This window comes from Mus musculus, chromosome 3 (assembly GCF_000001635.26).
Source record: "Mus musculus strain C57BL/6J chromosome 3, GRCm38.p6 C57BL/6J".
Taxonomy (NCBI): domain Eukaryota; kingdom Metazoa; phylum Chordata; class Mammalia; order Rodentia; family Muridae; genus Mus; species Mus musculus.
In genome coordinates, this window is record NC_000069.6 from 127,788,571 (window position 1) to 127,805,200 (window position 16,630).

The 16,630-nt window shown below is 44.7% G+C and overlaps 1 protein-coding gene across 5 annotated transcripts; it reads left to right on the top strand.

Moving 5' to 3' along the window:
- The first annotated feature begins 304 nt into the window (after positions 1 to 304).
- On the top strand, positions 305 to 9,824 carry Tifa (TRAF-interacting protein with forkhead-associated domain). Of its 5 annotated transcripts, XM_006501236.4 has the most exons (4): positions 305 to 967; positions 1,214 to 1,601; positions 2,903 to 2,959; positions 7,999 to 9,824. In XM_006501236.4, exon 4 carries the CDS (start codon positions 8,012 to 8,014, stop codon positions 8,564 to 8,566), a length of 555 nt encoding a protein of 184 aa, XP_006501299.1. In that variant the 5' UTR covers positions 305 to 967; positions 1,214 to 1,601; positions 2,903 to 2,959; positions 7,999 to 8,011; the 3' UTR covers positions 8,567 to 9,824. The 5 variants fall into 5 exon arrangements, with proteins under 5 accessions (XP_006501299.1, XP_006501300.1, NP_660115.1 ...); XM_006501237.4 differs by lacking the exon at positions 1,214 to 1,601; NM_145133.4 differs by lacking the exon at positions 305 to 967 and having other exon boundaries at positions 1,302 to 1,601.
- Positions 9,825 to 16,630: the final 6,806 nt, after the last annotated feature.

The window sequence follows — 16,630 nt, forward strand, 5'->3', positions numbered from 1 at the left end:
ACTTAAATATTAATAGTATAAAGTGAAGGTTTCTATGTTATTTCTCTACTTGTGTTAATGCACTTTGACCATGTCCATCACTTTATTACTCCCTTATTCGTCACATTTTTTTCACATGTTCTTCAACTCAGCTTTGAAGATTAAAGAGTTCAGATGGAGCACAATCATGACGCTAGGATTCACAGGAGGCAGAAGGGTCTTGACTTGGAAGCTAGCCTGAGCTACATGACAAAACCTTGTCTAAAAAGAAAACCGTTAACAAGAAAGAGATCTGAGAGCAGAAACTCCGATTTTTATGTTACTTTATTGCCTGGGTTTATTTGGCACAATCACTTGGCAATGTCTTATCTTGTACCTGCTTTGATACAGCTCAATCGAAAGAAGATTCCGTGGCTGTCTCTTCTTCCAAGAAGGAATAATAAACGTTGATCATTAACCAACGAAATTACATCCCTTACTGGAATCTGCCTCACTTAAATGTACTTAAGTCCTTTCCCAGCCGAGGCTTCCCAGCAGAATTGGGGGGGGGGGGGAGGCCCTCCAGTAGACTGACAACAGTGCAGAAGCCACATCATTTTATTGTCCCAGAAAAAGACCTACCTCCCCTGACATTAAGGACAGAGTCCAGACAAATAAACAGTTTCCATGGAAAGACTGTGGGAATTGCTATTCAGGTTCCCAAGCAGAGGGGACGACGGAACGGACAACTAGAACATCCTTGGCAACTTCTACAGTCACTCTGGTTCTCTTCGCTCTGCTCTCCATCGCTCTTCTCCCTAAATAGAAGCCCTCTCCTACCTCTCTCCACAGCTGCCTTCTGTATTTCCATCCCAACCTCCTTGAACTTCGGAAATTAGTGTCCGGGTATCCAGTCGGTCCTCTGAAAGACCCTCACGAGGCTGTTGCCCCTGTCACCACTCAGCACTAGGTGTTGGGCGAAGAAAGGTTGGTTAGCCGGAAGTGACAGGTGAGGAGGCTTCTGGACGGCTTGTGCGCAGGGTGGCAGCATCCCGAGGAAGGTTCCAATCCTGTCTGGCTGGACTCTCATCCGCTCCCCACGCCTCGGGTTGAGCAGAGAGTAGCCACTGCCTCCCAAGGCCCGAGATCAGGCGCACATTCTTAGGGTCCCCAACGAGTCCTCCAACTGCCTGCTGGTCCACCACCCCACAGCAGCTCTTAATCTGGAACCGACCCAGTTCCTTTCTTCTCAAAGCCCAGCTCCCGGGTCACATGCCATCTAGAGCTGCCTCTTGTTGGAGAAGGTGCGGTCGCCCCGGGTGCCCGGCGACTCAAACCCGGTCAGTCAGGAGACCTCAGAGAGGCGACAGGGGGCAGGGCTTCCTGTGGAAAAGGGCTGGACGGCGGCGGCAGCCTCTTGCCTGGCTCTGCGGGGCTTTCCTCCCGGCAAGGGCTTTGCCGAGGTCACTCGCGCGAGGCCGCTCTTGGCGCGCCCGTGGGAGGCTCGGTGGCGTGGGAGGACCAGCGACCTGCGGATTCCTCGAGCTCCCACGGCGCTGGCAGCGACGGTCCCCCACCCCCACCCCTATCCCCAGGCTTCCACCAGAAGGCTCCGCAAGACTCACGGACCTCCAAGTCCCCAGGTACCTATTGGTCACCTGTTTAGCTTGAGAGTGGGGGACTGTCGCTTGCCTGCTTCTCTCTCTCTCTCTCTCTCTCTCTCTCTCTCTCTCTCTCCCTCCCTCCCTCCCTCCCTCCCTCTCCCTCTCCCTCGCTCTCGCTCTCTCTCTCCTTGGCTTGGTTTACAGGCAGTCTTGCACTATATACTAAGGAAAGGTTGAAAAAATATATAGCCAGCGCGATCTTAAGCTTATGAAATACGTGATCTTTATAAAATAAGGGAGGAACCGAACAATACTGGGGGAGGGGAGCGGTGTGTGTGTATGTCTTTCCTCTCCTATTCTTGCAAACTTTTCATCCAATCGGAAACTAGAAGGATGCCGCTTGTGCATTCTGGCTCACTAGCCGACATCCCGGTCCCCCGCCGTCACATGCTGTTATTGAACTTGGGAAATATCCCAGTCCGGAGTGCACAAGCCTCTTCCAGACCCACCTCCCGGCCGTAGCCGGGTCACAGGAAAGCCCAGCGTCGTTGTGATCCGGGATTTTCCAATTTTCCCAGAGGATTCGCATCCGGTTGCTGGGAGAGGCTCCGTGGGGGGTCCGCGGCCAGGGAGGGGAGTGGGGCCGGGGTGGGGATAAGAAGTGGAGGGTGGGCAGAGCGAGAATCGCCAACGCTGGAAAGCGCTGAGCTTGCCTGACGCTCTCCTCTCCGTACTTGGTTGCCCCCACTCTCTCTGAAAGATTGGGAACCAGAAAGGCTGCTGAGTCGGCAGTGCAGGTCTGCTTTGGTGTAAAATTCGCGGACAAATGTCTTCTAAGACACCCGGTGGGGCCATGGCAACTGAGGGAGTTGGGCAAGAGAGTAAAATTATCTTTTGTTTCTTCCAAGTTTCTCTTCCCCTTCTGCCAGCTCGGTGTCGGGTGTTTGTCAAGAAGAGAAGCTTTTTTGCAAAAATAAAAACTCCCTTCTTGTAATCACAATCGCTAGCATATCGACTCAGAGGAACCTCCATTTACAGCAAATTCTAAAAACGTGAGAAACCTTGATGGCATGCGTGACCCCTACCCAGGGGAGCCGTGCAAACTTCCCTTTAAACCGTTTGGACACCTGGCTCATTTTAGTAAAAACATCTCTGCGTAGCTTCTCATCTGTGGTATTTGCAACCAATCAGCCTTGTGCAAAAACAAAGCCCGGTAGTCCTTCACTGGTTTCACAGGACACAGGGGTCAGTTAGGAGCAGCTTGTCCCGCGTGCGCAGCTGGGTTGTCAGTGCTGCGGTGTACCTAACACACCGACACAGACCCCTCTTTTTTCTCCCAGGAGAGGAGACAAGGCTCAGGAGTCCTGATCTAGCTGTGGCCACTGGAAGACTCTCAGGTGAGTGTGTGCATCTTGGTATCCAGCACGCAAAGGGTTAAGCCTGGAGAGTTGGGGGGGGGGGGGTTGGAGGAATTGTGTGTGTGTGTGTGTGTGTGTGTGTGTGTGTGTGTGTGTGTGTAGGGGGGGGTGAAGAGCCATGCCTTTGGCTCCTGTCTGTAGCTTTTCATTTCCTCTCTTTCCTTGTTCTATAATAGTTTCTTTGTTAACCGATTATTACTGTTCCCCAGATGTTCATGTTTGACAACTTTGTGATGTCAGATAACAGAGTAATATACTGTGTAACACACGCATTGCCAAATGATACTTTACTATCGCTAATTCTATTTTATTCCACAAAAATATGATGGCTTATGGGTTTTGTAAAGAAAAAAAAATTGTTAGATATTTGAACAGATCTTCCTGTACCTGGTGTGCCCTGAGAAATCTCTCTTCTCCTGGCCCTTTGGTTCCCCTTCCCAAGACAAACATGGTTACTACTGCAGTCTGTTGGCCTTCTGTGTATTTGGTATTTAAAACTAGCAGAATTAAAAAAACTTTTGTTGAGCCTCTACACACCAGTGGCTTAAAAACCAACCAAACAAACAAACAAAAAACAACTACTACTCTTAAATTTGTTATGTTAATTATTCATTTCTGTTTTTCTACTGAATACTGAAGTGCCAAGGGTTCAAGCTACTTTGTAGAAGGTCCTTGGGCCTCTGGAAGTTAACAGATTAGTTATCTGCCTTCTCCACTCTCCAACCAACCAGCAGACTTGCCAGTGAATGGTAGGCCTGTGCTCCTATGCAGGAGTAAGGGTGATCAGCTTTTGCAGCAAGCCAATGCTTTGGTTCACATCCTCTTATGAGGCAGTGCAGGCAGCCACACTTCCCTCCTTAACAGTGGTGTGGGGTCCAGGTTCACAGCTCGCTGGCTATAGCACATGCATCTGAGCCCCCTCCTTCTCTTAACTTCTATAGTTTGCAAAGTATAACTGTGAACCCTGGAAGGGAGGCAGTTTGTGGAGTGCTAAGAGACAGTGCCTTGGGGTCTGGACCCTGGCCTTGGCACCTTGTTTTGGAGCGGAACCCACTCTTTACATTCTACCTAGCTCCATCTCTCTCACCTGTAAAGGGGTCGTTCATGGAGCTATTCTGAAGATGAGCTGGGATGGCACAAGCAAAGGACCCAGCACCCTGCCTGACACAGGAAAGGCACCATAAGCAGAAACCCTTCTAACTGTCAGAGTTTGTGGCCATTTCATCCTCCTGAGAGGTGAATGAGTTTCTCAGCCTAGAGTGGAGTAACATAGCATAGCCTCAAGAATCACAAGGACTCACCTCTGACACTCTGACACTCAGACTGGAATAGTGGTTCTTCTTCTTTTTTTTTTTTTTTTTTCGAGGCAGGGTTTCTCTGTGTAGCCCTGGCTGTCCTGGAACTCACTTTGTAGACCAGGCTGGCCTTGAACTCAAAAATCCGCCTGCCTCTGCCTCCCGAGTGCTGGGATTAAAGGCATGCGCCACCACGCCCCGCTAGCTTTCTCAGTTTCTATGTAGGCTCCAGAGACTTAACTCGGATTACCAGCCTTGTGCAAAAGCACCTTTACCCTCTAATCCTTCTCTCTGCCCCAGAGAAAGACCTTTGAGCGAGAGTGAACCCAGGGTCTCTCGCACAGGAAAGCATCTGCTGGGGGCTGGGAGCGCAACTCACTTGGCAGGGATCTAGGCACAGTCCTCCAACTGGCAAGGCAAATGCTTTACCAACTGAGCCATTTTCCAAGTTCCTCATTTTATCCTGACATTCTTACTTTCAGTTTTATTTTATAGATTTTTTTTTTCTTTTTTTGGTTTCTTGAGACAGGGTTTCTCTGTATAGCCCTAGTTGTCCTGGAACTCTCTTTGTAGACCAGGCTGGCCTCGAACTCAGAAATCCGCCTGTCTCTGCCTCCTGAGTGCTGGGACTAAAGGCATGCGCCACCACGCCCGGCTCCTGTATACATCTTTTAAACAAACTGGGAATATAGATGGGAAGTGGATGTCTCCCAAGATTCAAAACATCAAATAATTTTTTAATAAATTGCTAGTTGTATCATTGCATAACGTAGCGTAATTACTCTCATTCATGCTGTCTGCTTCTTGAATCATGAGACTCGATCATCATAATGAAAGTGTATTCAAATGACAGCATAAACTGGTTTAGTCAGTTCCACCCACTGCATGGTAGTTAGTTCTTGCTGGCTTTTGTTTCAATTGTTTTTGCCATGTTTGGCCCGAGACTGTGAGGATCCCTTTTGCTGGTTTTTATTTATTTATTTCTAACTTACACTGGAGGATCTCTTACCTTACCTTGCTCAGTGTACTGCAATAAAGTCCAAGAGATAGGGATGAAAAATTAAAATTAAAGATTAGCTGGGCGTGGTGGCGCACGCCTTTGATCCCAGCACTTGGGAGGCAGAGGCAGGCGGATTTCTGAGTTCATTTTGAGGCCAGCCTGGTCTACAAAGTGAGTTCCAGGACAGCCAGAGCTATACGGAGCAACCCTGTCTCAAAAAAACAAAACAAAACAAAACAAAAGTTAAAGATTAATGTCTAAGTTAACGAAAGACATTTTGCTTGGCGGTCATTTATGGGATAAATACATGCAGCTTGGTTTTAGCAGCACAACTTTGTAAAAGAGAGAAAAATAATGTCTGAAAAGCAGACAGCCCTGGGTATGAGGGGGAAGAACGAAGTGGCCTAGATACTGAGACTCGGTCTTAGTTCATTTCTATTGCTGGGATGCGACTCCATGACCTAGGCTTCCATATATAAGACAGAGTTTAGCTGGGGATTGCAGTCTCAGAGGGATAGAGTCCGTGCCTTCATCGTGAGGACCATGGCAGCAGGTGAGGGTGCTTGGCATGGCACCTCACACTGAAGCAAAACCGCCAAGCGGTGAGAATTAACTGGGAACAGAGTAAGCTTTTGAAACCTCAAAACCCTCCATCTCTAGACCTCCTCTAACAGGGCCACACTCCCTAATCAGTTCTATACAATTCCACCAACTGGAGACCAAATATTGAAACATCGGAGTCTATGGGACCATTCCCATTCAAACCACTATCAAGAAAACCACCCTGTCAAGAAAAACAGTAGAGTACAAGGCTGGGATATAGAAGGACCTGGAAAACAGTTGCAGCTTTTGTTTTCAAACCATGATAGTTTTGATATCAGTGTCTAAGGTAGATGGGACTTTAATATTAACCTATTTTTGCTTTGTTATAAACAAACAAAAAACCCCAGTACCAATATAAATTTCACTTAATTATAAAACCTCATTGATGGGGGCTGGAGAGATGACTCAGTGGTTAAGACCACTGGTGGCTTTTTTCAGAGGACCTGAGTTCAATTCCCAGCACCCACATGGCAGTTCACATCTGCCTGTAATTCCATTTACAGGGAATCTGATACCCTGATATTCGGGCAAAATACCAATGCACGTAAACTTAAAATGCCATTTCAAAATAGTTATTGAAGATTTTTGCTTTCCAAGCCCTAAATCAACATAAGCAGATAGAATCCAACTACACAAACAAGTGAGGGTCATTCAGAGGTCGCAGTGGACAGTCAGCAGCTAATGAGTGCTGCCTTCACCACACTTGGTGGAAGGTGGTATGTGGCTACGGCAACAAACAAACAAACAAAAAACTACCAATATACATGGAGCAATCAAGGTCCAGAGTGGAATATAATGTATTTCTATTTGTATGAGAGAAATTATTCTCTGTAGAGTAACGTGTGTGTGTGTGTGTGTGTGTGTGTGTGTGTATACATGTACATGTGTGCATGTTCACGTAATTATGCTTGTGTGGAGAACATGTTTATAAAGTTAAAGGCAGCTTATAGTGAGTGGTTCATTCTAGAGCAGAAAGATAAAAGATTGGAATTGAGAGATTTGTTTCTGAATGTTTTTTGAACTTTTAAGTGATATGTGCATGTTTTTAAAACTGTTAGTTTTTCTTTAAAATGGTAGTTCTGTATCAAGATAGCTTCAGGAATATTTAAGAAATGAAAATTTCTTTTCTGTTGTAATCCTGTAAATAGCATCCCTTCCCACTTGTACTATAGTGCTCTGGTGTATAGTGAAGTCTAGGTGGGTTCTGGTACCAGCAAGGGCTATGGGAGTGAGTAGCCTCTCGGGAGCTGTTAAAAACGTAATGTCAAAGCAAAACTATTAGAAATTCAAGACTTAATTTGATATAAATTAATTTAATTTAATGATATAAGGTGATACGATTGCAATTATTTATTTTTTAATTTTAACATTTAAATTTATTTATTTTTAATTTTAACATTTAAAATTTTTTTACTTTATATTTTTATTTTTTGTGCGGATGGATGTTTTGCTTGTGTGTATGTCTGTGCACCATGTGTATGCAATACCCAAGGAGGCCAGAAGAGGGCATCACATTCCCTGGAAATGGAATTACAGAAGGTTGTGAGCCACCATGTAGGTGCTAGGAATCTCAGCAGGCTTTTCCTCTGGAAGAGCAACCTCTTAACAGCTGCAGCATCTCCCCAGCCCTGTGTTTATAACCTTTAAGTTTCTTATTTTAGAAAGAGTTCACAATTTATAGTTAATCGTGTTATAATAGAATTAATAGACTGTAGGTTTTATTTGTGTATAGCTCCTCTGAGGATATTAAAACCCAAACCAATTTGTTCTTTAGTAGTCTCACTAGGTAGTCCAGGCTGGGCTTGAACTAACGATCTTTCTGCCTTAACTTCTCACCACCACATACTTGATTTAATTTTTAATTACAACCATCATATTTTTTTGTTTACATCACTATTTAAATGAGAAAGGAGTGAGACTTCCCTCTGCTTCCCCTACACCATTGTACTGTGAGCAATCTCATAACCGTCCACATTATAAGACTGGGCAAAGGAGAAATGAAACAAAGCAAGAGGAAAGGGCTAGTATTGTTCTTACTATAGGATCCCCTACCGCATTTTGAGCACACTCTTTGAGAGGGCAGTACAGGCTGAACTAACCGCATGCTTTGACCATTGCAGGCCGGGGAGCGTCATGTCCACCTTTGAAGACGCTGATACAGAGGAGACGGTCACTTGTCTCCAGATGACCATTTACCATCCTGGCCAACAAAGTGGGATATTTAAATCAATAAGGTTTTGCAGCAAAGAGAAGTTTCCTTCCATTGAAGTGGTGAAATTTGGACGCAATTCCAACATGTGCCAGTATACGTTTCAGGACAAACAGGTGTCCCGAATTCAGTTTGTTTTACAGCCGTTTAAACAGTTCAACAGCTCCGTTCTCTCGTTTGAAATAAAAAACATGAGCAAGAAAACCAGTTTGATGGTAGACAACCAGGAGCTCGGCTACCTCAATAAAATGGACCTGCCTTACAAGTGTATGCTCAGGTTCGGAGAGTATCAGTTCCTGTTGCAGAAGGAAGACGGAGAGTCGGTGGAATCTTTTGAGACTCAATTTATCATGTCTTCAAGACCTCTCTTGCAAGAAAACAACTGGCCAACACAGAATCCCATACCAGAGGATGGGATGTATTCTTCATACTTCACCCACAGAAGTTCTCCTTCAGAAATGGATGAAAACGAACTGTGAAGAGGGTCCAACTGGAGACACATTGAAGGATGAGGACACATGGGTCGGATGTCAAGAGACATCCTACTTCCGAGTTTGTGAGTGTAGCGTAGCGCGGCTGTCCTCATGCTGACTTTCGTTTTGGTAATAGCATTTGGAAGTCTCTAGACTGTGTTAATCATCAACTTAGTCAACTGAGTTTCGGCTCTACAAAGAATTAAGTGTACATCTGTAAGGGTTGGTGCATCAGACACGTCTTCTGGGTAATGAGGTCACCCTTGTTGCTTTTCTGCATGATGTTACCCCCATGCTTTGTCTTGGTGGCAGCCATCTCTTGGCCCGGTCACATCATTTCGTAGCAGCCTTTGTTTTTCAGGTTTAGAGCTCGGGCAGATTGCTCACTGGTGTCTGTGGCGTGCTAGCGCTTGTAGAACTAGAGTCCTGGAATAAGTTCTAGAGTGCTGAGTCACTGAGTCACCATGGCTTCCTTATGGAAAGACTTGGGAAATAGCTCCTTGATTTTCTTTCTGTGGAACGGTAGTGTCGCTTTCCTATATGTAGGACCTACAACAAACATTTAAAGAACACTGAGATGAAGATGGTTTTCTTACAATATTGAAAGTGAATTTTATGTATCTCACAGATTTAAAAATGGCAGAAATCAAAACTTTTAACAGCCTCTTTGCACATGATAAAGCCGGAGCCCAGTTCCTTAGTTGCTTCTTTGGAACTTCTTAAAGGAAAACATGTATTCTTAAAGGAAAACATCTATTCTTAGGCTGCCCTATAGAAGTCAGTACCTGTGAATATTTATATTAAATGCTTAATTATTTCTAAAATTTTAGTTTCACATAAAGTTGTATTTATTTAAAAGATTCTCATTCACTTCATTTTGGCTAGATTAAGATGAATGTTAGTGAACATTATGTAAAAGAGGATGAAAGCCATTAAGTTAAGATAAATTCTAGCATTACTAGTAAGTAAGGCACCCTGTATAGCTTCCTCTGTAAATGAAATTTAATGCTGTAACAGGTACAGGATTTTGGGTAGGGGAGGAGGTCAGGTGGGGGAAGTTAGCCACATTCATATTTTGTTTTTGTTTTTGTTTTTGTTTTTGTTTTTGTTTTCCAACAATAGCTTGCTTTGAAGCTCAGGCTGGCTTGGAACTCTTGATCCTCATACATCGGCCCCCTGAATGCTGTGCCTAGCTTAATGTAACTGTATTTCTGCAACAGCCCTTTGAAATTATTTCTAATAAACTGTTTGGCCTAGTACCATGTGAATGTTATCTGCAGTATGCCTCTTGCTGCAGATCACCAGTCAGTCACCCCTTGCCTATAAAATAAGACATCAGCTGCTGCCTCAGCAGGGATTGCTGCTATAGGCAACCCTTTATGTGCTAAGTGTCCAGGTGAGTATTTCATTTCTTGCCTTGTTTTCCTGCTGACTCCCGTGGTAAGCTGTTGTGTGTAGCTTTTCACTATCCTAGCTATGCTCTGGGAATCAGACTGAACTACCAGCCCCCTCCCAGCTTCCCTTGAATCCATGGATAAAACACACACACACACACACACACACACACACACACACACACACACACACACACAAATTGTTCCTTTTGTGCTTGCCTTCTTGGCACAATTGCTGGGCACTACTCTCTCCCACTTGTAAAAGCATGCCCTTATCATTACTCTTAGCTCTGTTCCTCCTACCTGCCCTAATTTTAGTCGGTCAGTTGAATCTAGTCCCTGCTAAACATCTCTGACCACCCACCTATAGGAGTGGCCACAGCCCACAGCTCCTCACGAGACCTCACATGATTGCCTGGTTCTCCCCTCTCTCCTCCCTCGAATCTCCCCTTCTTCCAGGAAATGGTAAGTCCCGCCTGTACATCCTGCCCAGCAGGTGTCCAGGTGTCCATGTGCTACCTGTGGGTATGTCATGACATAGCAAGGACAAATGAATGCTGCAGATAGAATTAAGGTTGCTCATTTGATGATCTCAAGTGAAAGAGATCAACTCAAGTAATAATGGGGTCCTTAAAAGGAGGAGGGGGAAACAATGGTACCAGAAGGTTGAAGTGTGACACGGGCTTGGCAGACTAGTATAGGCTTTGCACTGGGAGGAAGGAGGTCATGAACCAAAGCAGCAACATCTTGGAGACAGAAAAATGTGCACAGATGTCTATGTGCTGGAAACGGCATGGAAACCTGGTATGGAAACCTTAGCAAGAATCTAAATCCCAAGGACTCCTGCCGTTGACTTCCACCCACAAAACTTTGTTGCAAATTACAGCAACTTGTTATAGTAGAAAAGAGAAAAGAAACATACTCCCTCTTACGTATGGTTATTGTCTTAGTTATTCTGTCACTGTGGAGAGACAATCAGAATCAAGGCTACTTATAAAAGGAAACATTTAATTGGGGACCTTGCCCACAGTTTAAGAGAGTGAATCCATGACCATCATAGTAGGGTGGCAAGCAAGCAGTCATGGCTCTGGAGCAGCAGCTGGGAGTTCACATCCTGATCCAAAGGTTGAAAGGGGAGAGAGAGAGACTTGGACTGGCTTGGGCTTTTGAAATCTCAAAGCCTCTCCCCTCAGTGATGTATCTCCTCCAACAAGACAACATTCCCTAATCCTTCCTAAATAGTCTACCAACTGGGAACCAGACACTCCAATGAGGGACCTCCAATGACACACCTATGAGGGTCCTTCTTATTGGACCCACCAACCAATGCACTGCCATTTCTTGCCACTGTCAATCAATGACCTCCATGACACTACCCTCCTTTAGCATCTATAATTTCTCTTCTGATGCAAATTTGCAAACTAGATCACCAAGCTTGTTAGAAGTGCTTGCAATGTGAACCATCTGGGGCAAAGGCTGCCTAGGAGTGCAAGAGGCATATGAGAGCATTCTGATTACAAATAACAAAACCTCTTCTGAGCTATGCAAGCACAGAGGGGATTATTAACGGGAAATCTCAGTGTCACACAGAACAATAGGAAGGAACGCTGCAGGCTCACAGTGAGATTGCATTGCCCAGGTTCATTCCTAAATGTGTGGTGGCCCCATTCTCCACCCACATGGCTGCACGTGGCCACCAGGAACTCCCAAGATTCTTGTGTATTAATCACTCAGAGAACCTGACCTTCCTGGTTCAGGTCTTGGAAAGAGTAAGCTTGAATGAGATGCCCAAGCCTCCTCCAACCAACTCTCTGAAGATAACACAATCACATTGTAAAACAACTCTTCCCACCCCTTGCCAGAAGTGGGGTGACCATGTGTGGGGGGGTGGGGAGTGATCAAAGGGGGCGGGGCATTTTCTAACAATTACAAATAAATCTCCATAGCAGAGTGGAAACGAGAACAAAAGAAAAATAGTGTTTAGTGCCACATACTATGAAGCTAAGTGAAAATCTCAACACAGGTCTTAAGGGGACTCTGCCTCTGGGAGTGGGCATATCAACTCATTACGTGTCCTAACAGTCATTGTTACATCCACTGGCATTCTTTTCTTGGATCTGTAGCTTCATGACATGGCCATACAATCCACTGTGGAAAGCACACTCATCTGGCATATATGAGTTTTACATTTTTTATTTTTAAAAATTAAGTATGTAAATATGACTGTGTGGGTGTGTGTATGCTACAGTTATAAGAAGTTGTAAGCTCCCAAGTATGAGTGCTTGGAACCAAGCTTGGGTCTTCTGCAAAAACAGTTGTCAAAGGCCTCTTAACTGGTGAGTCATCTCTCCAGGCCCTGCCATCAGGTTACAAACACTTTTTAAAATTATATTTATGTCTGTGAAAAGTTACACATGAGGGGTGCAGGTCAGAGGCCAACTCTTGAGAGCCAGTTATCTCCTTGCACATATAATGTCTATAATCACTTTCTAAAACTTCTAATTCTAAGTATGCCTTGACTGAGAGGCAGAGGCTCTAACATGAGTATTTGTTTCAGTAGGTGTAGGAGGCAGTGTGTTCCCCACAAGCTGTACTTTAAACATGTAATTTACATGTGTAGATAATATCTACCTGTTAACCATACTAGCCATAACCATACTGTGAGGAGGTGCTGTTGAGAGTTTGAGTAGCAGCTAACTCTACGTTATCTAATGGTTCCATTGTTCTCCTACTTAGTATTCGTCTACTTCTATGATTGTTACTTGGGAATGTAATAGGTGGTGGACTGTGATTGGGACCGACCATTGCAAGTGGTGACTAAGGAGACAGCTGTGGAAAGCGTGGTTGGCATTCAGCGAGCTTCGAACTGGTCTGAGTTGTTCCAGAATCCAGTTACTCATCGCTCTGCTATTCTGTCGATAGGAAACTATTTCTCTGCCTGCAACTCACCTGTCAAGTACTGGGTTTAAGATCAGGGGCTTTGAGGAAGCAAATGGCAAAACTGGGTCAGCTCTGTTGCTGGTCTCATTTTCTTCTTGATGCAAAGCCACCAAGGAACTGGAGGTGAGTATTCTGGCCTCGAGGCCAGAATCAGCAATGTCACTGCTCCAAAGACGAAGTCATAGTAACACAGAAAACCTCTGAGGTTAGATGGTTGTAAGCTTTGACAACAGAACCCATCTTTATGTCTTTTTATGATGCCTGCCTCTCAAATTCCTTCCCTGAGGAAGACATTTACCCCTCCTCCTGAAGTCCAACCATAAAGCAAGGTGTCATTCCATTGGAGTTCATTCTGGGAGGCCCTGAGTTTGTTGTGCTTCCAGATAGGACAGAGTGGGTGAGAAGTTACAGGCAGGAGCATGGGTAGCCCTGAAGGAGCCACACTAAGAGGAAGGTCTGCTCAGCCTAGCATGGATTTTATTTCCATGGACTCCTCTATAGACTCCCCTATGACCATGTAGATGGTCCCCTTGTCCCCTGTCCTTCTCCACTTATGTAGTCTAACTCTCCCTGAAGCCAAAGGCACTTAAGGGCATTGCATACAACTGGTTAGGAGGAAGGGATAGACATTTGGGTTGAGGGTCCCAAGACCCTCCTCAGCCCTTCCTCCACTGAAGGAAGTCCTCAGTCAACAAGTCTAGCTGGGATGATCTTTTGTAGGAGGGCACAGATGATCTGATGATGAGTTTGGCTCAGAAGTGTGCTCTCTCTCTCTCTCTCTCTCTCTCTCTCTCTCTCTCTCTCTCTCTCACACACACACACACACACACACACACACACACACACACACACACACACACACACACACACAGAAATCGTAATTCAAACGGGATGGAAAACAGTTTTATTCTGGAGCCAAGTATGAGTGACCATAGCCTAGAAACATGGATTTAGGTTATCCTAAATTCCATGCATCGACCTGGAAGCAGTTTCATGAAGTTTTTATAGAAACAGAACAAGAAAAGTCATAAATCAAGATGCTTTTCAAACGCACTGGTGTGGACATTAACTGGGTCACTGCAGCACTGTGGAAAACCTCGGCTGTAACCCTCTGTTGTGGTTCGATGACTTTTGGTTAGTGGGGAATTAGGGCGCTGTTAACAGACTCCAAAAGGTGTTACCTGTAGTCAGGGTGTTAGGTTCTAACATAGAGGGGAGCAAAGAATCACTATGTAATGAGCTTAAAAAAATAGCCTAAGATAAATTGCAATTAGTTTCTGGACATTGTCAATTCTAAAGGCATTGAAGTTTCTACAGGCAGTTTCTACCCAGGAATTATCCACAGAAGGTAGCCGTGTTCAAAAACATCACCGGGCTATTTTAAAACTAGTTTTAAATCCCCGCTAAGTAAATGAAACAAAACAAAGCCCAGGCTTCCTAAACCCTCACAAACAAGGCTGACCCAGTTCCTAGAGGAAACATGATGTTCAGTGTGGGCTGTGAATCATGCTGCCAGGGTTTATCTTCATTTCCCATGGATCCTGACACTTTAGTTTCATTTTTCTTTGTTTTGAAACTAAGGATTAAGGCAGTGCCTCCTACACGGGACCTCTGTAAATGAAGCTCAGCCTGAGGGGGACCTCTGTGAATGAAGCTCAGCCTGAGGTGTGGCGTGCAGCCCCTCTTCACGTGCTCCATTATGTAAGGAGTAGCACCGAGCAACTGGGCCTCCTATTTAACGCTCTCTGTGTTAAAACAGTTCTCTCTCCCATGGAACTAAAAGGGAAGAAGAGAGAAGTTTACTTCTGAGCCAAATTTGAGTAACCATATCCCAGGATTGCCCAAAAAGATGTTTCATAGATGTGGGTACATGAGTTTTTTTTTTTTTTTAATCAGTCAAAGAACAAAAAAATTGGTGGGGCTAGTAGGTAGTGGGGTTATAGTCTTATCTTCTGGATTGGTAAAACTAATCTGCTAAGGTTCTGATGGCCCTAAGAATGGTAGGTGAGGCAGAACTGTGGGTAACGGAGGTTTTCAAAGGGACTACAAAGAACACAAGAGAATTTAGCTCTGCAACATTCTAACTTCCTCCATCATTAAGTTCTAATCAGCCAGGCAGGCTGGTAGAATCCTCAGAACTGGGTGGCTTAGATGTTACTATGTCTAGGAGCCAGGGAAAGGGTCTTCAAATAAACGTATCATTTTTAACAAAGAGCTCATAACAATAATTTTCAAATTGCATCTCATTTCTCCTTTAAAGTTTTTTTTTAAGGACGTTAAGTATCATTTTGCTGAAGTTGGTTCTTTCACAGAACTCCATTTTTTTTCTCTCTGCAATCAAATTACTAATAGGAGATACTAAGTAAACAAAGATAGCAAAATATTGTATTCAATGTATCTTCTAAAAGAAAACAGGCTTCTTTTTTAAACAATTTATTTTTTTATGTGCATTGATGGGTTTTGCCTGCTTGTTTGTCTATGTGAGAGTGTGGGATTCCTTAGGACTGGGGTATCAGACAGTTGTGAGCTGCCACCTGGGTGCTGGGAATTGAATCTGGGTTCTCAGGAAAAGCAGCCAGTGTCTTAACCATTGAGCCATCATCTCTCCAGTCCTCACTAGACCAGCTTGTTAGACGTTTGTTAATAAACAATGAGTGGTGTACCTGCATCTAAAGGAAAACTCGAAGTCTGTCCTCGGCTGGAATACAAAAGTACAATTTCAATTTACGTCATTTTAGAGGTAAACAGGAGAATCTTCTGTAAGTTCCCTCACATCACCCCTCAGCCCCCTCCAGCTACCCCACTTCTCTGAGAGGAAAACTTTGTAAATAAATATCTACGCTCTTTTTTTCTTCTTCACTGCCCCCTTCATTTGCCTAACACACATCATCCATTAGTCTTGCTGTTCCCTAAGGTCTCCCATCCCCTGATGCCAGTGACCCCACTCTCAAACTCTGTATCTGCATTTCAAGGTACCCTTTAACCACCCACCCCACACAGCCCCCAAGAGAGGCTGGGCTGGCTTCTCTGCTTATATTTCCCTGGGGGAAGTCATCTACTATGACTTAAAATACGTCCCACTCACAGTTACGGTTAATGTCAATTAGACAGGATCTAGAGCCACCAAGGAGATAGACCTTGGGGCACGCCCACAAGGGATCATCTAGATAGGGGAGGGAATCCGCACCCTACCAGTGGATGGTACTGTTGGAGGGGGTGGGGTCTTGGACTACATAAACAGGAGAAAGCTAGCTAAGGATTTGCTGACAGGATTCTCTGCTTCCTGTCTGTGGGCACAATGTATCCTTCTGCCTCAAACCTCTTGTAATCAAGAGGTCCTTGCTATGGACTGCACACTTGACCATGAACCAGAATAAGCCCCTTTGCCCTCAAGGTGCTTTTGTTAGGGTCTTTAATGGCAGCAACGAGACAAGGATATATCTACCAAGAACCCTCAGACTTAAAGCCACAGCTTTTCTTTGAGTGGCAGACATAACACAAACACCTTTTGATACTCCCAATATTTAAGTTTTCCAACAAAATGTTCCCTTCACCTAATCTTTGTTCTTCCCACTGCTCTAAGTCAGTCAAGAAACAAAATGTTATCGTCGTCAGGTAGAGAGCCGCAGCTGCCAGGCTGCCTGCCAAATAACCATAGGTTTACGCACACATTTATTATTTGCACAAAGCAAAAGCAACTGGAGTCATTCTCAGGGTTGCTCGTAAGATGCCACTG